The sequence below is a fragment of the Aptenodytes patagonicus genome, chromosome 7, assembly GCF_965638725.1.
Source record: "Aptenodytes patagonicus chromosome 7, bAptPat1.pri.cur, whole genome shotgun sequence".
Classification (NCBI taxonomy): domain Eukaryota; kingdom Metazoa; phylum Chordata; class Aves; order Sphenisciformes; family Spheniscidae; genus Aptenodytes; species Aptenodytes patagonicus.
The window spans coordinates 10552733-10573306 of record NC_134955.1 but is presented as its reverse complement, the minus strand read 5'-3'; the positions used below and the strand labels follow the sequence as shown (position 1 = coordinate 10573306).

Genomic DNA, 20574 nt, shown 5'->3' with positions numbered 1-20574 from the left:
AAGTGAATGTACTGTGTGAAAAGATTCTATTAATAATAGCAAACAACAAGATGTTACAGTTAATAACCACTTGATCAATAAAAGGTGTTCTAATAAATATCAGTTGTGATGTTGTCTCCCCTGACCTGATTCCCCCTCAGAAAAAAGGGAGTTTGCAGCACACACTTAAACACTTAACTTCCCACCAGAAGTTTGTTTTTCATTCAGGATTTTTTTTTTTTTTTCTAAATTTGGTAACAGCAATTTTAGTTTAACAGTAATGAAAAAATCCAACCAAGCCTAAGCTTATGTCTCACAAACCATTTATTGTTTACTTAACAGCAGTGAGAATTCTGCTCAGTAAATTAACACAAGTGTGAACAGAACATACAGGATAAAACATGCTTACAGAAACTAGTAACTGAAAGTACGGAGAACACCTACCCAGTATAGTTAAGTTTTGTTTGCTATAAATATATATGCTTATAATATGCTTTTGTAAACATAAAGAGAAAGGATATGCAAAGACCATTTAAAGAATCTCCAGCTTCAGTTTTAAAAAGCATGTAATGTACAGTTTAGTAATAGTGAAAATATCCAGGAAAAAATAATTAAGTTTTTTTTATTTTAAGTTGTACGACATGTTTTCTCCAGGAGGAAAACTTATATGGTTCAGGGGACCTGTTTGAAAAAGGCTTGGTAAGCTGAGAAACAGGAAACCTGGAAGAGCTTAGGCATGCCTTTTACTGTCAAATTTTCTTTTTCCCCCTTTACCACCCTTTTAAGCTTTTTGATGATGTAAAGCAACTTTGGTACAGTATACAAGCAGGAAAAATATCAGTTCTATCTACCTGCCAGTCTTCCAGTTAATTAAAAATGGTGGCACACAGAACCTAGAAAATCAACTGGTACAACCTAGCAAACCTAGACTGAGAACCACTACCACAGCATTGTCTTGGGACTTCACAGCATTATTTTTAAGTTCGTTTTTTTCCTTTGTCATTCTTTTCCCTCTTACTGCTGTTACTCACCTCCCCTCTACCCAGTTACCCCACCATGAAACCAATCAGATGGATTATACAAATTATAAATTAATTCCTGACTAAAAATCAGTTACATATGGTGACAAGCTAACATTTGTTTAACAGAAAATACGCTGTCACTTCAGCTTTTATTCACTAAATATCAACTACATAGACAATGTTCTCTTTAAGACATACCTGCAGTATGAGCGACTCTTTATCACCTTCTAATCGTGCCAATCTTTCTTGATAGGTTTCATTATTAGATGAATGATGATTCACCTGTGACTGGGGGAAAAGTTACAGTTAATAATAAAATTTCAAGCAATAGTTAATAAAAATTGATATAAATTGAGTGGTTGTTATAATGCAAAAAACCATGCAAAAATGTGTCTACAGATAAAACTGTTTATTTCATATGCATTAACCCTTTCGTATGTACCTTTTTTTAGCTTGATTTTGAATACTTTCTCATTTCCAGCAACCAAGAATGGTACAGGAATAGATCTGGTATTTTCTAGCAAATTACTGTTTCATTGGGAAATGCCATCTTATCAAGACAAAAAACATTTAATTTGAAATATCTGGTCTCAACAGTCTTTAGCCAAAGTCAAGGAATCTTGGTGTTTATTTTAAAATGGTAAAAATTGTCATATGTATTATACTATTCCTAGAAATTACTGAAAGAAAAGTATAATTTTTTTGTTAGCAATTAACAAATTATTTAAATTATCAAATTCTTATCAGGAACTACTCTAGCTACGTAATCACTTATGGATTTCTAAATGGCTCTAAGGAGCAAGACCTTCTAAAATATGGCCTGTTTCTAACTATTATGTCCCATTTCCTGTGAATTTTAATACTCCAGAGACAAACACCACAACTAAAAAAAAAAAAAAATCTGCATATTTATTTTAAAAAGTTTAGAAGAGTCCCATAGCTTCATCCTGCATACTAAAACATTGTGTAACTGGGAATGGAGCTGTTTGCTTAAAGCATTGAAAGTAACATGAGCCCTCAGCAGTTCGTTTCCCAGCTCCGCTGCAGGCAATGCATTTCTGCTGGGGAATAAAACACTTTGGCTGGCTTTTCAGCTAACACAAGAATCCAGCTTCACTGAGTTCTCTTCAACTACACTAGTCTGCAGCTGACTACTCATTTATAGGTGCTTGTACAATGGCACCAATATAATTATAATCCTCCCCCCAACTGTCTTTTTCAACTGAACATTTGTGAATAGTTTTTTTTTTTTTTTTAATATTAAATATATTCATGGCTTCTTGATCTCCACTGAGGTCTGCGGGCCCAAATGTAAAACAGATGAAGAAAATAAACATGGTGCTCATTAATGCAAATCAAGAAATCAAATATTTATCCAACCAAAAGCTAAAAGACACTTTTCAAGGCATAAAGTGCTGAACTAGATGTAAGTGTGGCATCTTTATGAGCTGAGCTGTGAGGAACTGAGCACCCTTGTCTCTGATATTTTTGAAAGGAATTGAGAGAATCACAAAGACAGACTAACAAACAGGACTAAAAGGTGCCTGAAGAGATCATCTGTTTCATTATTCCATCCGAGGACAGATGATTATTTGCACTATTCTTGTCTTGCCTACTCCTAAAGGCCTCCAGAAATGCATTACACAGCCTCCCCATATAATCTACTTCTTAGCTACCCATCATTAGAGTGTTTTTCTTAATGTCTAACCTGAATCATCTCTTCAACTTCAACCTACTGCTTCTTATCATACCACCATGGATTAAAAAAAAGGTCCTTCGCTTCAGGAATTTTTTATGTATTTGAAGACTATCTGTAGTCTCTAATTAGCAGGTCCCTCTTTGGGCTAAACAAACATAAGTTTTTCTGTCTTCTCCTCACACGTTCATTTTTCGAGATCTGTTTTGTTGCTCCTTGATTCCTTTTGAAATTATGTGCCTAAGGGTAGACACAGGACTCTAGCTAAAAATGGCTAGAGTGGAAAAAAACCTTTTCAAACTCTTCGGCCATATTTCTTTTCATGTCAGCCATATAGTAACACTGATATATTTTCAGCCTCGGACCCATGACTTCCAGAGCCTTTCTTAATGCTCTTATTTAGCTAGCATCCTGTTCTTCATCCTGTGTTTACTCATTGTTTCTGCTTAAATGTATAACCTTGCACCAGTCTACACTGAATTGCATCCTATTATTTATACTGTTTTCCTATGTATCAGGCTTTTCCTATGTTTTAATCATGTCCTTTAGCATGGCTGCAAGGCCCTGCTTAACTAGAATCACCTATAAATTCACTACGCTTGGTCCTTATTCCCTGTTTCAGAGGGTCAACAAGAACACTGAAGAACAGAATGTGCAGAACCTCACTCCACACCTTACCAGCATTGATCAAAAGAAGAATATCTTAACTCGACTCAGAATATACTTTTCTCACTAGCTTTTTACCAGTTTATAGTAGGTCCAACTAAGATTCAAGACCTCTAAGAAATGGCTTTAAATATGCACATCTGAGTGCATAACTTATACACGAACAGGAGTCTCAGGAAAATTAATAAGTTTTACAGTGGCACCTGTAGGTGTACCTACACAGTGGCACTGTGTAAGTACATAATGCCCTTAAAGATATGGTGACTTTACTCGTTTTCCTCTCCTAACTAGTTTTATTTTTTTTAGAATTTCTGTGTCCTAACATTTCTTTCCATCTTTCCTAACATCTCAATGTAATTTTTTCAAGCCTTCTCCTTTTATTAAAAAAATACCACACCCCCACATACCCCAAAACCGCCCACTGTGTTTATAAAACATGCATCTTCAGGTTAACTTAGGCCCTTTGTATTAGAAGTTGGTCAGTCAGTCAGTCCATATGGTCTTGAAGTTCGTTCCTTATTAACTTTTGTAGTACTATAATGAAAATACAGAATCCTCATAAGTAGCCAACATTCATTTCTGTACGTCTGCCTAGATAATCCTTTGACCTCAGCTATGCATCCTCAATCATACTGCCAGCCATTCTGCCTGGGTTGTTACTCCACTTGCAGAGCCAAGTCTTATATTGCACTTTAGAATCCAAAATCTTTAGCCTTAGCGGCTACGTTTCCATTAACGTTAAAACTCCATTACATACCATTAAATGAGTTTTCTCAATGGAGAGCCCACAGGCCTTCCCCAGTATGTCTCTGGCTCACACACAATGGTAGGGGAGACTTTCCTGCACCTAGAACATCAAGTATTCAGGGAAGAACAGCACACTGCTAGGCAGGAAAAGATTCTCCTAATGACAAAACCTAGTGATGAAGACCGTCTAGTCAGGTAGATTTTGCACCCTTTCTCCTGCCATCATTTGCTATTTTCCTATGCTAGATTTAAGAAATAGACCTGCAACCACTTGTGTAACCGCCCCCCCCCCCCAGCCTTACAGGCACAGTGAGTTAAATTACTGCCAACACATTTTTACATAACCAATCTGTCATGAATGCAAAACAGAGTTCAACATTTTATATAATCAGTAATTAAGAATTAGTTCAACATCAAATCACAAATAAGATATTTTACTACACTCACATTTACCAAACGTATAGCCTCCGATGACGTCTGCTGCACTGAGTTACTGTGAAATATCCTCTGCTGGAAGTCCAATACTCAATACCCATGTAAAACCTAGTGAATCACACCCATGTGAACAGAAAAGGGGGAAGGGGTGGGGGGGAATCAACCCTGCCAATAGGTCAGCCAGAGAGTGCTCAGATAAGTACAGGAAAGTGCAGTTGACAGAAAATTACCTGCTAAATAAAAGTGGCTGATTGACACACAGCAGTTGTTTAAGACTTGGCAAATCTTTGTGGCATGTATAAAGACAAGATAAAACAATGTAATATGAACCAAGGCCATCTGTGCATGGTTGGAGTGCATTCTGCAGTTGTGCAGCAACATATCAGCAGCAACTGAATACAGGACCTATAATACTAAAGTCATAAGACTACAAACCACTCGAGTTTGTGTAAGAGCTCACAAACAATAAACACTAGACTTGTGTAACCACATGACCAAAAGGCTGAATCACCAAGATTTTCCACAAAGATATTATTTCAGAAGATGTATCCTTAAAAACCAAAAATCATTACCTGGGCTCCACAAATTATAAGCTAAATAAGTTAAATTCTATTTCTTGTAATGAAAGAATGAGAGAAATTGCATAGAACATGTAAAAAAGTTTATGATAACATGTGATAACAAAGTAGAAGGAAAGATATGCTAAGACAAGGTGGTTGAAACTACCTTGATGGTACTACCACTGCAGATAAAAAGTCAAGTGTATACCATACATACTTTGCCTAAGGGAGCTACAAAGTGATGTCTTGAAGCACTTGTCTCCATAGAGATTTTGGGTATTGTTTAATGCCCATCATCAGATATTAACATAAAATGTTTCCTCAAACAATTCCAAATCAACTGTTTCTCACGGTTCTAGGGGGAAGGGGAAAAAGAAGAAAAAAGAAAAAAAGAAGAAAAAAGAAAAAAAGAAGAAAAAAGAAAAAAAGAAGAAAAAAGAAAAAAAGAAGAAAAAAGAAAAAAAGAAGAAAAAAGAAAAAAAGAAGAAAAAAGAAAAAAAGAAGAAAAAAGAAAAAAAGAAGAAAAAAGAAAAAAAGAAGAAAAAAGAAAAAAAGAAGAAAAAAGAAAAAAAGAAGAAAAAAGAAAAAAAGAAGAAAAAAGAAAAAAAGAAGAAAAGAGAAAAAAAGAAGAAAAGAGAAAAAAAGAAGAAAAGAAAAAAAAAGAAGAAAAGAAAAAAAAAGGCTTTTGCATTCCATTACCTGCTTCAGCTTCTTCTTCATCTTTGGTTTCCAAATCTCTCTCTGGAATATGCTCTTTACTCTAACTTGGACATAATATTGGTAGCTGATGGAAACTTGACTGCCTAAGTATCACTTACATGATCAAGTAATTAGAGTCCTTTTCCAAGAAAAACACTTAAATATTCCTCCAGAATATATGACACACACACACACACACAAAAAAAATCAGACTTCAGAGTATGATTCAACAGCTTTAATTTAAAATGGGGATAATCAGCAAAAATATAAAAGGGTATGGCAAGAAAGGGAAGAAATGTTTGATTGACTCAGCTATCTTAATTTTCAATAGCCTTCTCAGAGACTGGTAAGCATGGACTGTTATGTTTTCTTGCATGTTATTTTAATAGGAAACAATTCAGAATGCAGCTTATTGTCAGAACAGAATGACAACCATTGTATAGCACTTCTGTACAGATGTTCTGTTCAGAAGTTTCTGTAACAGAACTTCTAGCTGAATCTTGATAGGCTGTAAAAGTAAGCCCCTTAAAGCAAGCACATATGGAAGATAATAAAATTGAATACAGGCCGGTTTATGTTCTCCTTGTGTGCTGTTTCAGTTTCAGCTCAAAGAATCTCCAACACAGCTAATTTTAAAGCAAAAATACCAGCTTCTGAAGTTGATCAGCAAGCTGTTACACAGAAATTTGTCACTAATACCATGGATCTCATATTGGGCTGTGGAGTGGGGAGGAGCTGGGAGAAGAAACCTGGCAGTCAGTTAGAGTGGTGATTTGTAAGCTTTTTCAACAAGTCACCCGCCTCCTTTAGAAGACAGATTATGTCATAACCCTCCTCTCTTCTTATTCAGTCACATGAATCACCTTCAGCTCCACTGATAATTGAATAAGATGCCTGTGGCAACTGTAATACTTGCATTAATGGGGAAGATTAGGGACATGCTTGACATATTGTCTTTTGTTGCAGTTCAGAAGCTCAAAACAAGGAGTATAGCCAGCAGAGTTCAACCAGTCAGTTTTCTCACAAACTACAAGCAGCACACAGACTGTAGTATTATATTTCAATACAAGAAAACGTATACTACAGACTTTTTCCAGCCTAGTAGGAGTTGATAATATTTAGAAGAGTATGGACTTTCCATCTCTATTACTCTTTTGGGTCAGCAGAATTGATGTTATGAGTCACAGTAGTTGCTATTGTGTTGCAATGAGTGAGTAGTCCACACAGTAAACATTTTTATTTTGGCATCTGACTATGGATGTAATACAAATTTAATCTCTTGGCATGTTAGTGCTACCTCAAATACTCACCCATCTGAATATATGTACATTCACTCAGTGTATTGAGAAGGAGGAGAAGGCTAGAACATGATTTCTGGATCTTCGATCCTTGCCTTTCATCTGAAGGCAATTAATAAAGCAACAACAGGATTTTCTATTTGCCATTGTTCCTTGGTTAAGTGAAAGCGGCAGTCACTTTGAAAAAGCTAACAACATATAGTCTGAAATTAAGTAAAGACAAAGCTAGGTAAATTTCTGTAGTCCTTAAATTAGAAGATTTTTGACCAAATATTTATATTTTATCTGCATAATCTTTCCCAATACTAATAGTTATTTTCTCCTCCAGACAGTTACGTTACTTAAAGGAAGATATCCTTACAGAAGGCATAAGATTCACCCTCAATATCATGAGCTTAATGGCTATAGCATGGGTTTGATCGCTCTACCTCTTGCTAGTACAGGTTATGAATAGCTTCTGGAAGAAAGGAAAGGAAGGAAAAGCATAAGAATAGTGTACACCTATTTCAGGTCAGCCATCAGCTCTGTGCTGCATGCATTTCAAAAGGTAAGTCTAAAGCAAGCTACAAGAGTCATCAGGTGCCTCTACTTCATATGAAGGCATCTCTCTTTCAAAATGAGACATCTTACCACTGTACAAAGTTTTCCAGAGCCAAGAGACTTTCCATTTTGCTACACTCCATCCACTGCAGTTCAAATAGCTCAGTTTATTTACAATGTCCTTAGAAAGCCCATAATACTGTTTGTAGTAAATATTAGCATTTATGTTTGTGATGCTTGTTAATAATTTGTGGTTATACCCACATGCCTGCCTACCAAAATGGGGGTTGTGCCATTTTTATTCGGAATGGTGTGTTTGAATTAAGGCCAGATGGAAAGATAAGAATAAAGCAACAGGACAACAGATGAAATTGCATGTGAACCTTCTAACCCAAATCCCTTGGGAAAACCAAATAAAGTTTGCTAAAGATGAGACACTTTCAGCTTCAGGTAGTAGGGAGTGTCTCAGGTTCCTTAGCTTGCAACCGAAACTTTTAACAATGACAGATTTATGCTCAGGCCCTGTAAAAGAAACCAACATCAGTTATCTGCAAAACGCTTCCAACAAACTGCTCACCAACTACTTTATGAGAACTATGCTGCTGCCTTAGCTGTAATGTTAAAGTGCACTGTATATACACAAGAACTTTTCCATATCCTCCTAGAAACAGACTGCTGAAAGACATGCCTCCCTTAATAATTCCTGTGACCTCCTTAGCCAGGCTTTTTGTCTTACTAACAAGGTATCCTTGAATATCTGCATTGTTACAAACTCCTATAACACTGCGTGAAACCAGGGCAGTACTATGTGCCTATGTCAGATGATATGCAGCTTCTCAGCCTGAATAAGCTAACCAGGACAGTTCTGAAATTGCCATCAAAGTATCACATGTCATGAAGTACAGTATAGCTGTACCATTGCAAAGTTTTGTCTTTCTGATATTAGGTAAGATATTATCAGAGAAACTTCTTTCTCTTGTGAGAAATACTACTGCAGACTAATATTTTTTATTACTGGCAAAAGGCAGAAAAAACAGTAAACAAAGGAAAACACATTAACTGTGCCTCATATACAACTGAGACAAGGCTAAATTTTTTTTTGGCTCTGTCCATCTGCTCTTACATTTTGCTGCCCACTCTGTCATTTGAACATCAAGAAAGTCCAATGGAAAGAGCTGGAGTGTGGTGACACCTTATTTCAATTTGATCTAAATACTGCTTTGTCCCTGCTCCTGTTGCATGATGCTACTATACACATTCTGTTACAAGACTACTGCTTAAAACCAGATCCTCTATTCTAAGCATCTGAAAATAGCAGTTACATCTGTCATTTTGCCTGCCTGGATCTCATGATTTTTGTATTTGTTTGCTGCCCTAACCCAGTCCAAGCCACAGATACCATGCAAATCTAGCTCAGCTAACCAACTGCAACGTCAAAACTGATCCTGGTCTCTGAAGTGATTTCTGCTAATGATGAAATTGGAGCGAGCTTTGGCATACCTTCACCAAGGGTTTATGGAAGTCTGTTGCAGTAACTCTCTGTTAAGTGCCATTTGTTACTCTGGAGGGTACTCATACCTTCATTATTAGCCAAAGAGCAACAGTTTATGATTGCAGGGCCTGAAATCTTTCTATGCTATCACAATCAGTGCCAGACATGTGACATTAGGATTCTTGAATATGAGAATTAAATAAGCAACTTAGATTGTTTCAACTTTTTTTAAAAACACTTGTCAAAGGAATTTGAGAGCAGACTGCTTAAGTTCTCCTGGGAACAATGCAAGATCATTTTCATTTCTCTTCCCTTCCCCCACACGTGCTCACCGTAAAGAGCTTGCAAGGAAAAGCAGCAGTATTGATATTCTCCTTTATGTATCCTACATAAAAGGAATTACATGCAACCACAGTAATAGCATTATTAATTTCTGTAAAAGCCTGTGCTACATTTGAACACAGTATCCTTTCTGAACATAGTACTTGAAAATCATCCCAAAGACACCTTGTGTTAACCCCTCCAAATCTGTGAACATTTCAGTGTGAGACTTTCTTCACTGAAGCTATTTCTTGATCCCTTTCTCATTACGTTATTGTCCTCCGTATATCAGGTTGTGTGGCATTCAGGGTAACAGCACACCTTAGCCTTTTGTTAGCAGACCTATCTTTTTAGAAATGAAATTTAAACCAGCAGGCAGGGGTGGCAGACATACCGTATTCAAAACCTCATTTAAATAACAAATTAATATGTGATCTCAGAAAACACTAAAGAGTTACTTAGCTTTAACTGCACAGAGCACAGGTTAAACTAATAGTATAATGTTACCAACTGCTACTTCCTGTTGTCTCTTCTCCTTCACTATCCCACTCACTCCCCATTTAATCCCCACCCCATCCACACTCCAGAAATGTAAAAGTTTCCAGAACCTGATGTAAATATTTTGTAAATTAACCTCAAGATTCTTAAGCTTTTATTAAAGACTGACATTACATAATGAATATTTTATATTCATTCAAGAAACTACCCAAATTAAAGTTCCTAATCACATTTCACATAAGTATTTACCTACATTTTATGTTTATACAGCTAGTAAAAAAACCAGAGTGCATATGTGTATGTATACATGTGTGTTTTTAATCTAGTGCCATACAGAAGCACTAACATAAATGGCGTGCATAGAATTTGCAAGAAAAATACACACAGGTTAAAAGTATAAGGAGAGGATGTGCTGCTTACATGACACACAATTAAATTAATATTTTAATTAAAAAACAGTATACTGTGAAGGATCTGTTCGCATCCCATTTATGGATTTTTCAAACACTGATAAATAAATACTTAGAACCTAAAAAATCTAAAAGCTAACAAAAACTAAATGATTTTTCCAAGGTGATGAGACAACTGCACAAACTTACTTTTTTCCTTTTATAGGAAGACAAAAACAATCTCACGCAGTTAATTCATGTTCGGACAGTTCATCACAAAATTCAGATTTTAGTAGCATTGCCTTTTTAAAAAAGGTAATTTTATCAGAGTAACATACACAGGAAGAAAGTACCACCATTTTTATCCAAAACAAAGGCATCCTAAAAGATCTCATACAGTTACCCTGACAAAGAATTGGTTAAGTGAAGAACTAGTACAAATAATTTTTCATTTTAAAGCACAACATGGTAATCAACATATTCTCCTTTTTTGCCATACATTCCCATGCAGGATTTGCTTTGTTGTATTACAACCTCAGAAAAGCACGAGCACTTGCTAGAATCTATTGCCATTTGTTCAAAGTTTGATCCTAGAGTTTCATTTTTAAAGACAAAGACAGCTGATTCTCTCCCCCCTCCCTAAGCCTCCTCCTCCTACATGAAGAAACATCTTTAATTCATTTCTCATGAAGAAACTTACAATATTTTATGTCTGAGGCACTCAATACCTTTCCTTTCACAAAGCTGAGAATTCTGACTAAGATTTGCTAAAGTGCATTTACAAAGAGAAGACAAAGCCCAGCAAATCACTTACCCTCTTCAGCCACGTGAAGTGCTTGTAAATATCAATCTCACCATCCATGCTTTGGGCCCATCTCAGCAGTCACATTCCCAGGGTTAAAAGAAACTTTTGGAAGCAAGCGCGCTGCTTTGTTCTGCAGAATATAGCTGTGACTTCTTCCCCCTTCAACCCTCAACTTCTAAAATCTTGAATGCGTGTTCACATTTTAAGCTAAATCTTCTGCCTCTGTCCCACAGTCTTATCCCAAATGCTTCTCACAGATGTATATATAACACACAACCGTATAAACTTCGGACTCTCCCCCAAACATCTGGTTTTTTTAAACAGCAGATCGGTTAGCAACAAGAACAATGTAACTCTAAAAACTTCAAAAATATAACTTGCTAAATGATCTTTAAAAAGGATCTTTCAAGAATAGTATAAATCTGCAGAAACTGTTCCCTTTTAATGTTGAATAACAAGCTAAAAATTATTAAGCTGTCACTGAGAAACTATTTTCAAGTAATGCCTTCTCTCTGGCTTTCTGTTTCAAGAGTGGCTGGAACTCATTACCAAAGACCCCCTATTTCCTGTTGCTGTTTTACTCCCTGTTTATCATAATACTACTCAGCCCTCTCAGTTTATTTCAGTCTCAGACTAAACCTAAAAATAAGCTCTGGTCTTTGAATTACTTGCCTGTCCTCTCAAAAGACATTATAAAAGAGGAGGGATTCAAGGACGATCCTGTGGATAAGTTAATTACCCCATAAATACTGCTATTGCCAAAGAGGCAATTTTCCATCTTAACAAGAGATGATGATACCCTTCTAAGATTTTTTGTCTGCTCTTCCTGAAGCTGAAGTCTCATAGCATGGCAACTTTTCAAACTTGCAACACCAAGATAAATTCATATGCAAAGCAATGCTCTGGCAAAAAGGGAAGTTTAAGTGTTGCCTGTTCCTGCAGTGTCCTCTAGTGCCTCCAACACAGTAGTTATGATTAAGTTCTAATTTTTCCCAATAAACTCCAGTTTCCAATGTTGTATCTCCCAGCAGTTAAAAGTGGCTTTGGCCTAAAACTGGGCAACTGATTCTTCTACACACAAGGACAACTGCTTGGGCAATTCCTATTAAGGCCAAAACACAGCTGTCCCCATGGGATTTTTGTGATGATCTCAGAACATTTACTTATCTCTGCATTTTCTTCAGTTTCTACAGCCAAACTCACTCCTGCATTTAAGACAAAGTAGAACAGCAATTTGGAAGAGCCAGTGCCAAAGTTGCCCATCATACTAATGATATATACAAAGAACTCAAAGTCTGAAGCTGTATAATGCCCTGAAAAGCAGTTCTTACAGGGACCTGCCTCACTTAGCTATCTACCCACATCCCAAACTGTGGGAGTCAGATACATGAAGGAGTTTCTGCAAGGGATGTGGATTTTTATTATTTCAACCATTCTCAATCCTTTTGACCTGACGGACCTCTTTTTAGAATCTTCCATGACACAAAGTAAGAGAGAAAGATACAAACCTAGACTTCCAGCTTTCTTCATGTATTTATTATCTGTTGTTACTTAAAGTCAAGTGACAAGAAAAATATGAAAGGTTTTAAAAAAGTTAGTGCTACAAGTCTTCTAAAGGTGCTAGGATACCTAAAATCCCCAGTAAACGTGACAGGATAAAAGAACTGTCAGTTTCCAAAAGTGAAGCACGCCACAAGACAGATCTGAAGTGGACTTGGGTTGCTCTGTACATAGAACGTACTTTATGCTGGTTGTAGAAGTTTTTATGCTATCTTAAAATTGATGAGAGCAGCTACTTCTTGAATAGCTCACACCATCTGGCAAAAGCCTTAGTACATTGTCAATGGTCCATTTTTTTTTTTTTAATCGTAACAATTGAGATGCACTTAATACAGTACACTTCTCTATGCATGACAGCCTCTGTCATGGCTGACAAACTGAAGACTGAATAGGGGTTCTCTTGACATTAGAGCATGAACTCCCTACAGCTTAAAGCGTTTTTCCCCCAGAAAACTAGTTATCTCATTAGGGAGAACAGCAAATAGATCAAACTTTATCTCAAAGTATTATGTACCCCACAGCACCACCATAGCAGGCTACGGAACCTCAAATTCCACAATTTCATCCATTTCAAAACATAGGCTCTAAGACTCTCATTTCAGGCTTATTTAGGGAAGGGGAAAACATACGTCTCAAAACATTTCACTACACATCATCTCTTAATGATTTTGTTTTTCATTTTAAAAACTACAGGAAAACTATATTACTCCACTCATTAGTGCCTCAGTGTAGCATCTGCACCTAGGTGAGTATCCATTTCTCCTCTTAAAAGTATTTAAAATGACAAACATACCTTATTTCTGCATTGCCATTTGTCCTGGATTTCACGCAAAGGCCTTTTGATTCTGTTATAGTCATTCTTCCTGATTAAAAGGTAAACGTGTCTGAATTTTCTGCTTCTTATCAGCCACAAATGTTGACAACATACATTCCAGACAGTCACATGTTCACTTTTAGCCTGTCACCTGCATGCTGAACTTTACATCCTGCTTGAGCTTTGGCCTGAAAAAGTTTCAGACACCAACGGAATGCAAATCAATTGCCCCAGATTTGCTTAGAATACTTTTCTGTTTCACTGGAAAAGCAGGTTAGTTTCTCTGGGCACTGTGAAAATAAGGAAAATACATTGCAATCTGGGGATTGCTTCATCGGGTTACCACTGTATTTTTTTTTCTTATTTTTAGGAAATCCATGTCTGTATGTAGTTCTTCACTGAGCACTAACTTCTAGTTCAATGGAGAATTAAAAAACCAAACAAAAATCCTCCACTGTCACGGCAGTACCACCACCCTCAAGTGTTACCCCATGGAGACAGAATGGTCTAGCTATTACTCCCTTCCCCCACCAAATTGGTTATTTTCTCCAGTGCCGTCTCAAAAAATAACTGAACACACATTCCGGCAATATAAATGCAATGTAGGGCACTAAAATGTTTAAAATTAACAAAGTTTATATACTCCACAAGCTGTATGAAAACCTATTAAGATTTCTTTGCCAATTCTGTACTTCCATAGCAAACTGCTGACTACTGCCACTGTTGATAGAACTAAAAACGCCATTTGCAGAACACCAAAGGTGCTAGCCACATGAACATCTGCCGATACATAACCCATAAAAAACACACAGCTAAGCAACCCATTACTTTATGAGTCAGAATGTCAAATATTTTAAACAAGATTTTAAATCTGTTTCTAATAGTAAACAGACATGCTGTAACAGCTTTGAAACTGAAAGTAACAGAATGCTTTAAACAATCAGTTACACTTTTCATGTCTCTCCATTCCAGACCTATGAAGAGGCAAGAAAACATCCACAAATCCTCTTACACCTGTGGGGAAGGGCAATCTGACTGTCTGGTGTACTCCCTCTTCTCCTACCAATACTGGAGCTGAGGAAGCACAGAGTTACTTGCTTTTCGACCACTGTCCCTCTTTCTCCCACCCAGCTGAGGTTCTATGAACATTATAAAATTATGTTTATTGCTGTTATTTTAGCAATTTTTATTCAGTTAAATTTGTGCTAAAACACATTTTGTTGTGATTTTTCAGAGCAGCACAAATACAAACCGTTAATAACGTTCTTGTATTGGCACTGCATTGCCTGGGAGGTTAAAAGGGCGAGGGAGTAGGAAGAAGAGCAGAAGTTCTTCAGCTTCCATCAGGTCCAGGTCATAGAATCATAGAATAGTTTGGGTTGGAAGGGACCTCTAAAGGTCATCTAGTCCAACCCCCCTGCCGTGGGCAGGGACAGCTTCAACTACATCAGGTTGCTCAGAGCCCCGTCCAACCTGACCTTGAATGTTTCCAGGGATGGGGCATCCACCATCTCTCTGGGCAACCTGGGCCAGTGTTTCACCACCCTCAGCGTAAAACATTTCTTCCTTCTATCTAGTCTAAATCTACCCCCCTTTAGTTGAAAGCCATTCCCCCTTGTCCTGTCACAACAGGCCCTGCTAAAAAGTTTGCCGCCATCTTTTTTATAAGCCCCCTTTAAGTACTGATAGGCTGCAATAAGGTCTCCCCAAAGCCTTCTCTTCTCTAGGCTAAACTACCCCAACTCTCTCAGCCTTTCTTCAGAGGAGAGATGTTCCATCCCCCTGATCATTTTTGTGACCCTCTTCTGGACCCGCTCCAACAGGTCCGTGTCTTTCTTATGCTGAGGGCTCCAGAGCTGGCCACAGTACTCCAGGTGGGGTCTCACCAGAGGAGAGTAGAGGGGCAGAATCACCTCCCTCGACCTGCTGGCCACGCTGCTTTGGATGCAGCCCAGGATACGATTGGCCTTCTGGGCTGCGAGCGCCCATTGCTGGCTCATGTCCAGCTTTTCATCCACCAGTACCCCCAAGTCCTTCTCGGCAGGGCTGCTCTCAATCCCTTCATCCCCCAGCCTGTCTTGATACCGGGGGTTGCCTGGAGCATAGCATCTCTCTTCCTTTTCAGCAATAACTTTTAAACCATTTTGGTTTCAAAACCCATCAGCCTCTGAAAACACTAAAAGAACATACATTTGGCCTTTCAGGCCAAGAACTGAAATGACCAACTATGTGTCTTCCCAGCCTCATCAGGAGAGTCCAGCTGAGTATGGATATGCAACAAAACTTTACTCACTCCCAAGAATTAGCATCAGCTTTTCCTACATTCATTACTCTGTGCTCTTCTCAATCCTACTGTTTGGGCTGCTTTGGAAACAAAAGGTTTAGGACCAGATTTTAAAAGGGAAAAATTTTCTCAGCATGCCAGTTCACACACCTGTCATTCTCACGCTGCAGAAAAAGGCGAGAGCTTCAGAGTGAAGAAAGAGAGAGAGTATATGAGAATACTCCTGCACAGGAATACTTGTGTAAAAAGAAATTCAGGCCATTTGTGCAAAAGACAATGGAGGAAGAAATCCTTTTCACATGGTGAGGAGTGGCTTCAGAAATCTAGATGAAGCATTTCCAGCAAGATAATTTGTCTTACAGTCTTAATCATGACTAACTGATAATGCCTAAGTGACAGAGAAAGATGAAACTCTTGGAACAAAAGGAAAAAAAAAAATACTGCATTCTGTGTATGAGCACATTTGCTTTACTTGTGATAATTAAAAAAAAAAAAACAAACAAGTATCCTGGGAGACAGACTAGAAATAATGTTCTGTAGATACATGAACAAATAATCCTTTCCCAGCATAAAATGCACTCAATCTTAATGGCTTAATTCTTTGATTAAAATCTGTATTTCAGAAATAATCAGACTTAGATGGCCATTAGTTCCAAGCCAGCATGGTTAACCCTCACCCTTATTGCTTATTTGGGGAGGGGGAGGTGGGAGGTAATACTTCAAACAGGTGTTGACATCTTTGGAGTCATTCCCATCTGCAGGCTGCATGATATCACATATCTCTAGCACTACTATGTCCTTTCTGGTTATTGCTCAAGTAATAACTAGCTCTCTTCCCTTGGCTTGCATAAAGAATGTGTTACCAATACTTAGATGAAGTTACTGTTTATTAATTCATACACAGACATTTGCACATTCTTGGCAGTTTCAAACATTCCTTGCCATATGCTGAAATACTTTTTCCAGCCCAAGTTCTAAAAGAGCTATAACTTTTTGCATTAGACTTATTTAGAAGAAAATGTAGATTGTAAGAAACTTGAGTACTATGTTTTTGCATAAAAACTAAAAAATGTTTTCTACTTAACAGAACAACAAAATCACTGTGAACACTCCCCCCCAGTTGCTATAGGCAAGAAAAGAGTACACTGATATGTAAAGAAAATATTTAAAGAAATAGATTTACATTCTACCACACAACATATTACAATAATTCAGATTTAGTTTTCAGTCTGAAAGGTTTCAAAGCACTGCTGAAATTACTAAATATGCAGTAAATCAGTATATGAAACATTTGAAACGGGATATTTACCAAATATTTGCACATACATCAATGACCTTACCAGGTAACATTTTGCCTCTCCTCAGTATGACACACATCAGATTTTCTCTTTTAAGTTTCAGAATGGAAAAAATTGTAAAAAGCCCCAAAACAGACTAAGCTGCAGATAAACCTTTACAAGTCGTTATTTCTGATAAGGAATATACAAATATTCATTATTTTCTTCTCAAGCATTTCATTATTTCAGGAAAATAAAGCACATGTTTATCTACTTATGAAGAAGAGTATGCCAACATGTTGTGTAATACGTCTAAAATAAGTATAATTTGTTTCCATTTTTGAAAGATCACAAAACCTGAAGGTATATTTAGTTGAATTTTAACTAAATGCAGGTCTGTTTACCACTGTTATTAGTGTACTATTCCAAAAGATAATGAAATAATTTTGTTGTGAATTATATTATTGCTATGTTTGTCATAACTGATAACATTTTGCAAGTGAGATAGGTCAACCTACCCAAATTCTGTGAAATCTGAATAAAGGTTATATACAGAAATACTTCAAACTTATGCCCATACTCTAACATTCAAGTAATACCTCCAAATCAATACAGGGCCTTCAAAAAGAAAATTTTGCGCCCAGCTTCTTTACTATGACCATTACCTTTATACCTTATCTGTTTAATGAAATAATTCTCTCTTACCAATCCCTCTGTTAATTACTTTATGGAAAACGTTTTCCGATGCTTCCTCTAGCTACACTTAAAAAAGCAGATACTTCCAACCCAAACTATTCTATGATTCTATGATTCATAGAACTTACATTTATACATTAATGTTTGTTAAATTAATACAGTGTATCATATTTAAATCAGTGAAAAGCAATGCAGCTGGAAATTCTAGCGACAGATCATAATGTGAAATGGAAAAGGGACACCATGCATAACATTAGACACAAAAGGAAAGATGAACTAATGTGATATTCAGCCACTTAGTGCAAAGGAAGGGACTGAAGCCAACAGCTGAAAGAGTCTTAGATAAATGGAACTGAATAAATCGTATTAATGCTTTTGAAGGCTAACATGCAATTTCTGTATACAATCATGGCTTCCTGTAGAGTAGTCCTCTATTTCCTCTGACAGTATCAAGGTGTGGATAGCCCCCCAAGGGCTAAACTTCACAATATGTCAGTAGACTACCCTGAAATCTTGGAAAACTTAACATATAAAAATACAGGCCCTGCTATTATAACAGGAATACCACCTTTCTTCCATGAGTACTCTAAGCCTAACGCCGTAACACAATTCTGTTTAATCACTTCTGGTCATTGTAGTTTAAAAGGTGGCTCTGTTAAGCATTACTGACCATTACAAGGGTGAAAGAAAATGCCAAAAACTAATTTCACCATGTCATTTTAAGAAAAAGATCTAAATCAGCCCTACTCACTGCAAAGCTATTTTAAGCTTCTACTAGTTTTTCGTGCAGAGAAGACTTTCCTACCTCTGCTGTCAGCTACTACAGTGAGCAGTCACAGTCAGAGACCATAGGGTTGACTCCGAGACAAAGCAACCACAGAACATTGGTGCACCCAGGTCCTTGAGCAAAAGCAATCCCACGGATGGGTTTGCCTTTGCCCAAGGCAGGAATAATCCAGACTGTCTTCCCCAGCGTATTTTTTATGTGCACTACAGGGACTTTATTCCCATCTACAGTACGTAAAAGTTTTGACTGGGCAGGGCCAGCTCGATTGGCAGATCCCCTCGTGTTGACTAACCAGGTGGCCTTTGCTAAATGCGTATCCCAATGTTTGAACATCCCAGCACCCATTGCTCTCAGTGTAGTCTTTAACAGTCCATTGTATCGTTCAATTTTCCCGGAGGCTGGTGCATGATAGGGGATGTGATACACCCACTCAATGCCATGCTCTTTGGCCCAGGTGTCTATGAGATTGTTTCGGAAATGAGTCCCGTTGTCTGACTCAATTCTTTCTGGGGTGCCATGTTGCCATACAACTTGCTTTTCAAGGCCCAGGATAGTGTTCTGGGCAGTGGCATGGGGCACGGGATATGTTTCCAGCCATCCAGTGGTTGCCTCCACCGTTGTAAGCACATGTAAGCCTGGTTTAGAAAAATTCTGTGCAAGCTGTGTACACCCCCTTTCCACTAGCTCCAAGGCACTCTCTAGTATTCATAAATAGCTGCACATATGAAGGATGCTTCTCTGCTGTTTCTTGTGTGCTGTGAATTGCTCTAACATGCTTGGGGAACTCTGAGAGGACCAGATCTTCCAATTCAGGGCTTCCTTGCATCATCAATTCATTGAAAACGAGCTGGAGCACAGCGGAGAACTGGGTCATACAACTTTTGACTCTGACTACTGCTCAGAAAACATATCCATCTAATGTTTCAAGTTGGCAAAAATAAACATGAATGCTTACGGAGTGACGGCTTTTCTACACTGTCCCAAGCAGGCTCTACTAGTCCATTTTCAATTTAACATGTGTTAATACCACTTGGCAATGGGGAGATTCAGCTATATATAGCTCCATCGTGACTCTCAACAGTTGAGTCCCACAGTCAAACTTACCAGCAGATAAATATACTGGCTTTAACTGGCATTGCATAGAATACATTCTCTTCCCACTCAGCTGCTGCTGAAAAATTCTATTGATACTTTTATAAAAGCATGTTTTCAAGTAATATTGAAGTGCCCTGTACTGCAGTCATTTTCTGCCTCGGCTCTGGACAGGTAACTCTGTAAAATGAATCTTAGACAGAAGTGAAATAGAGACCAGTGATTATGTTTCAGCAGAGCACTCTAACACATGCTTGAAATAAAACTTTGAAGTAATTTAAAAACTTCACAAACTCCACCAAGTCAGAATTCTGAACTGGGATTTACTGTTTTAATCCAAGTCCCTGTGAAGACACTGGGGAAAAAAAATTCCTGGATTTTAACACATAATGGAAACAATCTCTTCTGAATGTTAATCATGACCAAATGGCAATCAAGAGTCTAAGAAATTTATCCTATTTCTGCTAAAAAGTCTGGTTTTACCACTACAAAAACACAGAAATGAAATGACACAAAGCACAGCATATATCCCAAGGCAAATCACATTATTTTAACAAATTGCCTCTACCACACATTCCTCTACTATTTCTTCTGCTCTTTTCCCCTTCCTGTTTCTTCAAATTCAGAACATTTAGAAAGATTTTCAGAATTAGGCTTCCGAGAAAAAACATAATCAGGAAAATACTAATGAGTTTTCAAGAATCAGTATTTTAAGGGTCAGTATATAAAGCTACATGGTGAAGTGGCTTGCTTTAAGTATAAATGTTCCATTGGAAGGAAGATCATGTGTTTCGATCCTGGAAATGAGGCTTTCACTCATGTTTAAAATCGTTTTAGGACAGCTGTAAGAACAGTAGGGTTCCTCTTTACTCAGAAAAGGGTTCCATAAAGATGTATAGCATAAAAAAAAAAATTAA

At 37.4% G+C, this 20574-nt stretch overlaps 2 protein-coding genes across 19 annotated transcripts in view; one reads left to right on the top strand and one right to left on the bottom strand.

The window, feature by feature from the left end:
• PPFIBP2 (PPFIB scaffold protein 2) overlaps window positions 1-20574 on the bottom strand; it is a 110041-nt gene that overhangs the window by 49959 nt on the left and 39508 nt on the right. For 12 of the 18 annotated variants that reach the window (XM_076343906.1, XM_076343914.1, XM_076343909.1 and 9 more), the window contains one exon: window positions 1200-1289. The exons of 1 other annotated variant lie outside the window; for it this stretch is intronic. In XM_076343906.1, coding sequence (XP_076200021.1) covers window positions 1200-1289 — 90 coding nt within the window. Of the gene's footprint in view, window positions 1-1199; window positions 1290-11156; window positions 11219-20574 lie in introns of those variants that run through there. 5 more of the 18 variants (XM_076343912.1, XM_076343919.1, XM_076343923.1 and 2 more) reach the window with 2 other exon arrangements.
• CYB5R2 (cytochrome b5 reductase 2) overlaps window positions 1-20574 on the top strand; it is a 117694-nt gene that overhangs the window by 65685 nt on the left and 31435 nt on the right. The gene's annotated exons all lie outside the window — the stretch shown is intronic.